At 46.2% G+C, this 9465-nt stretch overlaps 1 protein-coding gene across 2 annotated transcripts in view; it reads right to left on the reverse strand.

The window, feature by feature from the left end:
• Positions 1-9064, reverse strand: part of LOC119975477 (ski-like protein) — a 75810-nt gene extending 66746 nt beyond the window's left edge. Inside the window, exon 1 of one of the 2 annotated variants that reach the window (XM_038815180.1) lies at positions 7335-9064. In XM_038815180.1, coding sequence (XP_038671108.1) covers positions 7335-8447 — 1113 coding nt within the window. In that variant the 5' untranslated portion in view covers positions 8448-9064. The remainder of the gene's footprint in view (positions 1-7334) is intronic. The other variant, XM_038815179.1, reaches the window with a different exon arrangement.
• Between the last annotated feature and the right edge of the window lie 401 nt (positions 9065-9465).

The following is a 9465-nucleotide window of genomic DNA, read 5'->3' on the forward strand; positions in this document are numbered from 1 at the left end:
GTGTGGCTTTCCTCCGGGTGCTCCAGTTTCCACCCAGTCCAAATAGGTTGAGGTTAGGTGAGGAGTGGGCCAAGGTAGAGTGGCCTTTCGGAGGGTCAGTGCAGACTGGATGGGCCAAATGGCCTTTTTCTGTCCTGTCGGGATTCTATGAAAGTAGTGAGCCAGTCTTAATTTAGTCTCCCTACTGTAGGGAAGGCTGCACCGTGAGCACCAAATGCAGTAGACTAAATAGAATAGTGAATCATTTGTCCTGGAATTTACAGTGTTGAAGGAGGCCATTCGGCCCATTGAGTCTACACCAGCCCTTAGAAAGAGCACCCCACTTAATAATAATCGCTTATTAACACAAGTAGGCTTCAATGAAGTTGCTGTGAAAAGCCCCTAGTCGCCACATTCCGGCCTCTGTTCAGGGAGGCCGGTACGGAAATTGAACCCACGCCGCTGCCTTGTTCTGCATTACAAGCCAGCTGTTTAGCCCACTGTGCTAAGCCCACACCTCTACCCTATCCCCATAACCCAATCTTATCTTTTGGACACTATGAGGCAATTTTGCTTGGCCAATCCACCTAACCTGCACATCTTTGGGCTGTGGGAGGAAACCGGAGCACCCGGAGGAAACCAGACACAGGGAGAAAGTGCAAACTCCACACACTCACCCGAAGCCAGAATTGAACCCGGGTCCCTGGAGCTTTGAGGCAGCAGTGCTAACCATTGTGCCACCATGCCACCCCGCTTCTTCACCGGCAGGTGTATAAGGCCTTGGATGTTGGTAATGGGACATGTGCTACACTTACTGAGATTATATGGGCAGGTGCCGTGAGAAGGGGATGAGGTGTTGGGTGCAATGGAGGAATGGACCAGGGATCACAGAGGGAACGGTTCCTATGGAATGTTGACAGGAGAGATAAGAAAGTGATGTGTTTAGTAGTAGCATCATTCTGGAGTTGGCAGAGAACGATCCTTTGAATACAGAGGCTGGCGGAGTGAAAAGTGAGGATATGTGGAACCCGATCATAGTTTTGGGAGGGAGGGGAATGGGTGGGGGGCAGAGCGGAACAAACCTCAGCTCAGAAAAAAAGGAAATGTCAGAAATGCCATTTTGGAAAGTAGCATCATCAGAACAGATCTGTTGGAGGCAAAGAAACTGGGAGAATGGAATGGAGTCCTTACAGGAAAGAGGGTGTGAGGAAGAGTAGTTGAGTTGCCATGCGAGTCGGCGGACAGGTAATGAATATTGGTAGACAATCTCTCACCAGAAAGGGAGAAGTGTCAGAGTTGGATGATGTGAAGGTGAGAAAGGGGGGGAAATTGGAAGCAAAATTAATTATTTTTTCCAGATCCAGCCAACAGCTGGCGGTAGATGGGAAGGGTTCAGACCTCTTTTCAAGGAAGATGGGGAGAGCCCTCAGACTGTCCTAGTGAGGGGTGGAGGTGCAGAGGTGTGCAGGATTGAACATCCATCTGAAAAGGCGGTGTTAGGGCCAGGAAACTGGAAATTGTTAAAATGTCATAGGGAACCAGAGGAATCACGGATGAGGGTGGGTTAGGTTCAGGTATAATGTTCAGCAGAGTCAAATTTCTGCTAATAACTTGCTGTTTCAATACAAGTATGAAGAATGACCATTTTGGAAAGTAGTGCGTATCAAAGACTGTCTGTGGAATGTGAATACGAGACAGCATCTTGAAAGAGAACGGAGAGGAATTTGAAAAATGGGGATGAAATCCTTGTGTCTGGAAGTCTAACATCCAAAACGGTTTTATAAAAATTAACACTTGAAAAAGTAACAAGACGACAGTTAAACATTTGGTGAAAATGAACTGAATGCATGTCCAACGTGGTGATTTCTTATAGCTTTACAATAAGGCCAAACCAGCATTCAATGATAAGGAAACACCTCCACACACAAAGGGTGACAGAAGTCCACAAAGAACAAATGATGGCCAATCAATTGTTAATTTCAAATCTGAGATCTATAGATTCTTGTTAGCCAAGAGGTATTACAGGACAAGGGCAAAGGCACGTATATGGCATTAGTCACAGGTTAACCATGATCACACTGACTAGAAGGTCAGGCTCAAGAGGCTAAATGGTTTCTTCCTATTCCAGAGAGATGATATAAAAGTATAGAACATTGAGATCCAAGTTGTTGTAAGCTTGAACCTCAGGATGATACTAACTTTAGAATTTCTCCACAATTATTTATTTTTACATGATTAAAATGTCCATCTCCAGTATATTCGTTAACATTTAGCAACTTACTAACTGGGCTAAGGGAGATGGAGTTAAATCTTAAACAAAGCACTGCGAATGCTGGCAAACTGAAATAAAAACAAGTAGTGCTAGAAAAACTCAGGTCTGGCAGTAACTGTGGAAAGAGAAAGAGAGTTTGCATTCGGAATCGAATATGGGTTCTTCGGAACACTCCAGGGGTTAAGCACTAGCTCAATGGTGTGGTGTCGCCAGGCATCAAAAAGGTACTAAGTAATTACACTTTTCCTTCTGAAAAAGTGGCCACACAATAATTTAAAGTCATGGCACAGTAGTAAAAGCTGGACATTTTTCAGTTAAAATGTTGCGGCAGTATAAATAAACCATATTGGAAAAATTTGTATTTTTAAAAACTATTACATGTCCAAGTCAAACAAATAAAACTGGATTTTAATTGTTTAACTGCAGATTATTTAACTAATTCTAATTTAAAGCAAATGCATGGGAAGGTAGTTGTAACAAAAGCATGAACTATTGCTCATCTCTCACATGACTGCCAATCTTTCAATTATCTACAAGTTAATTACCTACTCCAGGCATACTGGGGCTGGTTTAGCACAGGGCTAAATCGCTTTATTTGAAAGCAGACCAAGGCAGGCCAGCAGCACGGTTCAATTCCTGTACCAGCCTCCCCGAACAGGCGCCGGAATGTGGCGACTAGGGGCTTTTCACAGTAACTTCATTGAAGCCTACTTGTGACAATAAGCGATTTTCATTTATTTTTTTCATTTCAAAGTACCATGGGATGGGGAGGGGAAGGGAAACAGTTTAAACAATCCCCTTTTATGAGCTGGAAATGCCAGTGATGTCAGCAGAGCCTGTATGGGTGGGGTGGAGAGGACAGATTTCAGGTAGGAGTGGGAAAGGACAGTAATGACTCACACAGTTCCACGTAAAAGAAATAAAAACTGTGGTTGTCACAGCCCTAACCACTGGATACACATCAGGCCCACAGAGATTACTTATTGACACTTGTGCTTCCTGTTCTTTTGTACTGTCAACCACAAGAACTTTTGACAGATTTAGAATACCTTCAAACATAGAGAATTACGGTAGGTTCAACCAGAACTACAAAAGCACCCACTAAAATGCTTCTTGATGACCTAAGGTTTTGAAACGTGCTCTGCAAATGCGAATTATTGCTTAAAATAAAGTCCAAAATTAATTAAACTGGTTTAAATATCACCCATTCCTGTCCACCCCACTGTGTAAAATTGAACAGCTCTAATAATTTCACTCAGTCTGCACTTCTCAAACAAGAAAAAGGTGTGTGTTTTCATAAAATCTACCAATGGCTATTATCTAAAGAAAGTAAAAACTTACTACCTTTCATGACCATCAGATGTCTCAGAGCACTTTACAACTACTTATACTTTTCAAGTGTAGTCACTGCTGTAATTTAGGAAACGCAGCAGCCAGTTTACCCACAGCAAGCTCCCACAACAGCAATGTGATGATGGCCACACAATCTGTTCTGGGATGTTGTTTGAGGGATAAGCATCTATCAAAATAACGTCATATGGTCATTTACATCCAGCGGAGATGTCAGACAGAGCTTTGGTTTAATATCTCATTTAAAAGCCAATCCCTACCCTCCCCCCCCCCCCCCCCCCCCCGAACAGTGCAGCACTCCCTCCTAATTGCACCGGAATATCAAATTTGGGGGTAGCATATGGCGCAGTGGTTAGCACTGCTGCCTACAATGCTGGGGACCAGGGTTCCATCCCGGCCCCGGGTCACTGTCTGTGTGGAGACAGTGCACATTCTGTGCACATTCTTCCAGTGTCTGTGTGGGTCTCACCCCCACAACCCAAAGGTGTGCAGGGTAGGTGGATTGGCCACGTTAAATTGCCCCTTAATTGAAAAAAAAATTACAATTGGGTATTCTAAATTTAAAAAAGGAATATCAAATTTGACTTTTGTGCTCAAGTCGTTGGAGCGGAACTTAAAAACCATGACCTTCTGACTTGGAGACAACAGTGCTACCCAATGAGTCATGTCTGACACACAGACTACAACTGTGGTCAAAATCATAATTGTAACCTTATGCCAAGTGTTCTTACTATCGATAGGCACCACACCTCACTCCTTACACTAAACCATGCCCCCATTTCCTCCTCCTGCCACAATTTCCAGTTTTTCCAATTTGCAGTTCTTAAAACGGTGAAATTGCTAATTTTATAGTAACTATAGGGAAAATAAAGAAGTGATGTACTTAATGCTGTGGTCAATGGCTGTGCCTTTCCTATATGCTTTGTTGCCCCAACTTGCCTAAACTTCCACTGCCCACAAGTCTTGCTCCCCTACCAGGATTATCCTTACTGACCTGGATTGGCTCTCCATCTCCAAATGCATTGGGGGACATTTTCAATTTGCCACAGTTTCTGCAACAAGCACCTGAGCAGCAACTGCAATTTTTGCACCACAACACTAAATTGAAAATCCATTCCATGGAATTTAAAACTCTTGTTCCGGTTTACAATCCCTTGCATAATCTTTGCCTTTCTATACCTGCAGCTTTCACCTCTATATCCCATTGTGTATCCTCTACTCTTAGAAAAAAATGTCTCCTTTTCTTTCCTCCTCTCCTTCCCACCACTGGCAGCTGTACTGTCAGGCGCATAGGTCCTATGCTGTTTTTACATTGTTAATCAGGTCACAGCAGAGTGGCTCATGCATATCATTCTCAGTACAACTGCTAAAAAATAAATCCTCGTATTCAGAGTCCACACACTGGTTGTGACTGTCCTTGTACCAAGTACTCACGGCATGATAGCAGCACTTGTGCAGAAATGCATAGCCAAAAACCATCACACTAAACCATTGCGTGTGCCATCATGTTGATATAATGACATCAGATCAAAAGGGACTGCACTGCACCTGAAACAGTGCATTTACTGAAAGCACATGGTACAGCAGCAGTTGGGAAAGCCTGGCAAAAATTGGCTCTCCCTATTACTGCTTTTAGATTGTACCAGCTGGTAGTCATAGGTTTGCCCTGACAAATAGACAATGCTGAAAGAAAAGTGTCACAATCACATTCAAGTCCTTACAGTGGAATACAAAGTCTGAACAGAATCAAATAACCCAACTCAGGACAAATCCCAAAAATAAAGGCTTGAGTCAACAGTTTGACTTCAGTGAACAGGCCTGACCTGTAAGGCAAAGGTCACTCAAGACAAAAACAAAATTTTCCACTTTGCAAATGGAAATCTATGTAAAACAAGGGCCGGGATTCTCCCCTACCCGGTGGGGCGGGGGGTCCCGGCGGGATGGAGTGGCGTGAACCACTCCGGCATCCGACCACCCCAAAGGTGCGGATTTCCTTGAGGGGCTAGGCCCGTGCCGGAGTGGTTGGCCGGCGGAAGCTCGCGCATGCGCCGGAGCGCCAGCGGCTGCTGACGTCATCCCCGCGCATGTGCTGGGGAGGGGGTCACTTCCGCGTCCCCCATCGTGAATGCTATGGCCAACGCGGAAGGAAAAGAGTGCCCCCATGGCACAGGCCCGCCCGCCGATCGGTGGGCCCCGAACGCGGGCCAAGCCGCCGTGGGGCACCCTCTGGGGCCAGATCGCCCCGCGCCCCCTCCCAGGACCCCGGAGCCCGCCCGCGCCGCCAGTCCCGCCGGTAAGGGAGGTGTTTTGATTCCCGCCGGCGGGACCGGCATGACAGCAGCGGGACTTCGGCCCATCATGGGCCGGAGAATCGCCGGGGGGGGGGGGGGGGGGGGGGGGGGGGCTGACAGACGCAGCGTGATTCCCACCCCTGCCGAATCTCTGGTGCCAGAGACTTCGGGGGCAGGATTCACGCCGCCCCCCAGCAATTCTCCGACCCGCCGGGGGGGTGATTGGCCAGATGGGGATGATGTACACCTTTCTAACCAGAGTTCAAGCATAGCATGGCAAATGCAGCATAACACCTATAATGCTGTCAACGTTAGCCCAGTTCAGACGTTTATGGAGCCAGCCCAGTTCAGAAATTTATGGAGCCAGCCATCACAATCTAAACATTCTCTCCATTTCTCAATGCCAAATCCATTCCTCCAATTATCTCTGGCCAAATCTATCTTTGGGAAACTTGGCCAAGAAAAATTCACCAAAACCAGGATCACTACTGAAGTTCACATTTTGCCAAGCCAAAACAAAATACCTCTTACACAGCAAGGACATTAAACAGGTTACTTAAATCAAAGCTCCTTGTACACGTTGGCAATAACTAAACAACCATTTCTTGTCCACATGGTTAACTACACAGTTTAACAGCAGAAATAGTCGGCAAAAAGATGATGAAACTCAGTCCACATCAGTAAATTTCTTTATACGTTATGATTTAATGAGAAAAATAGACAATAAAATCACACTTCATTCTGGCACCAGTGATCAAGATTACATTATACAATCAATGTTTCACCATCCAAGTGGCACCATGCATCTTATACAAGCACCAACGCAGGGCTAAAATCTACTCCAAAATCCATTCCCCAGCATTGGTAGGATTTTGTTTTTCTATCACTCTGCACCACCCTAATATGCCTCAGCCCCAACATCAATGGGCACTTGCAGTGTGACATTTTATCTCCCAGTTTCCAAACCAGTAATCAGATGGTCTGAATGAGATTGTCAATCAGTGACAAATTAGGGCGAGTTTTGTTTCAAAGCTCAGCTCACAGAACTGGTGTAGGAGTATCCAAGCTCTTTCCACCTACAGCCACATTTAGGCAGCACATTTTGTTCCATCAACCTGGGCTGAATTTGAACTGGATCGGAGGTGAATATAAGTGTCAAACTACTTAGTTCACACAGTGCAGATTTATGTTATCTTAAGAAAAAGGAAACAATTTACATTGATACAGCCTCACTTCACAGGGTCAAGCCATCCCAAAGCACTTGACAGCCAATGTGGTATTTCATTTTAAAACGGAGGAAACTACCACAAACAGTGAGGAGATTAGTGTCAGATCACCTGTTCAGTGATTTGGTCGAGAGTTAAACATTGACCAGAAAATATTTGCTCATTGTAACTTCTATCATTGACAAAGTTAGCCTTCAAATCAATTTTGGAACTTACCTTTGCATGCATTCGTTTTCGCTGGTTATTGATGTTGAACCTCTCTTTCATTTCTTCCAGATATTGCTGCAAGAACTTTTCATCAGATGTTTCAGCATATTTACGGCTCAGGTGCATATAGCAGCGCCATTTGGCGGAATCAAAGCCCCAGTGGCAGGTTCTCTTGTCTGGAGACCTGTGCGAGTGCAGCACAAACTTCTGGGGAGAAAACATCATGTGGCAGTCCAGGCACTGAATACAGGCAGCATCAGGATGATTGTAGAACTGCGGCACGAACAGACCTTGGCATTTCCCAAGACACCAATGCTCCACCTCAAAGCTGGAACCAGTGCTCTGCAACTGGGAAAGGTATGCTTTGCCAGGGAGTTTGTTGACATCTGGAGGCAGGATGCCTGGATGAACCAGGGCATTACATAACCTCTGAGCATCAGTCTGGGTTATAAGTCCACAAGAGGGAGCATTGAAAGGCAAGATGCCCAGGACCTTGAGAATTTGTAGCTGTTCTGCTGTACATCTTGAGCAGTAAATATACAGTTCATCACAGACAGTATTGATCTGTTGAAGAGAAAAATCACGAAGCACTGAATTTAGGACCTGTGGCAAACACAGCCTCTTCTCCCCACCAACCATGAAGCATGAGATGGTCTCTCCCTCCAGTAAAGTATGAGAGAGATCAGTTGAACTGTCTGAGGGGATAAACAGTGGTCCTGGGAGCACAGGGGGTGATGCCATGGGTACAAGTCCTCCTGGTGACATACATTCTTGGGTACAACGGGCTGAGAATGCTGCCGGCCCACCCAGCGAGCTCTGACTGCTCAAGTGAAACTGTGCCAATGTGTGTTTGAGGGCAGGGTTAAGATCCAATGGGCGAACTCCTGACAACAGGCAAGCTTTGGATACACTCATGTCTGTGTGTACTGTCTCCTCCTGTCCAAGTCCATGCCCACGTTCCTGTTTTACTCCTGGGGTTTTGAATATATTTGTAATTCTACCAAAATCCTTTGCTGCATTGCTTCTTTCTCCCATTCCATCACATATTGGCTCTTTTTTCACCATTACTTCACCCAAGCTTCCTGCATCCACCACTCTCAAAGCTCCTTGTACACTTGCCATCGTTGCTGGGAAAACTGCCAGATGATTTTTTTTTTCCAAGCACAATTTTTAGATTAAATTACTAAAAAGAAAATCAGCACAGAATGGTCTTTCTCACGCATTTCAACACATTCTGGTCACATAGCATTGACAAAGAGTAGAATGCTGCCAACAAGGATCTGTGTCACCAAAGCTACTCAAGGCAAAAGGCGAGTTTTGATTGCTTCCACATTTGTACTTCTTTACCGAATTAATGCCATGTACACAGCGCCGAGTTGTGCAGTCCCATTCCACTGCCAATATTCAGGCGAGTACGAAGACCACACAGACGCGCACACTTGTCTGCTCAGCAGGTGTCGAGCCAGCCTCTCCTTATTTGAAATTTCTCAGCACTGATTTGATCATTGGCCAGATGGGGAGGAAGTACACCTTTCCAACCAGAGAGAGAGCACTTTGGATCCAAACCACCGTTTTCACGTGGGATGTGCCAAGCCCCAGGGCGAACCGGGGGCGCCTTCCTGTCCGGTTTCAATTCAAATTTCCTCCTCACGGCTGATGGGGCCTTAGGGGGAGGTTGTCATTGGAGGGGGGAGGTTGTCATTGGAGGGGGGAGGTTGTCATTGGAGGGGGTTGCTTGCTGACTTTGGGGGGGGGGGGGTTGCTTGCTGACTTTGGGGGGGGGTTGCTTGCTGAATTGGGGGGGGGGTTGCTTGCTGACTTTGGGGGGGGGTTGCTTGCTGACTTGGGGGGGTTGCTGACTTTGAGGGGGGGTTGCTTGCTGACTTTGGGGGGATTGCTGACTTTTGGGGGGGGATTGCTGACTTTTGGGGGGGTTGCTTGCTGACTTGGGGGGGTTGCTGACTGACTTGGGGGGGGGTTGCTGACTTTGAGGGGGGGTTGCTTGCTGACTTTGGGGGGATTGCTGACTTTTGGGGGGGATTGCTGACTTTTGGGGGGGGTTGCTTGCTGACTTTGGGGGGGGTTGCTTGCTGACTTTGGGGGGGTTGCTTGCTGACTTTGGGGGGGGGGTTGCTTGCTG

This window comes from Scyliorhinus canicula, chromosome 13 (genome assembly GCF_902713615.1).
Source record: "Scyliorhinus canicula chromosome 13, sScyCan1.1, whole genome shotgun sequence".
Taxonomy (NCBI): Eukaryota; Metazoa; Chordata; class Chondrichthyes; order Carcharhiniformes; family Scyliorhinidae; genus Scyliorhinus; species Scyliorhinus canicula.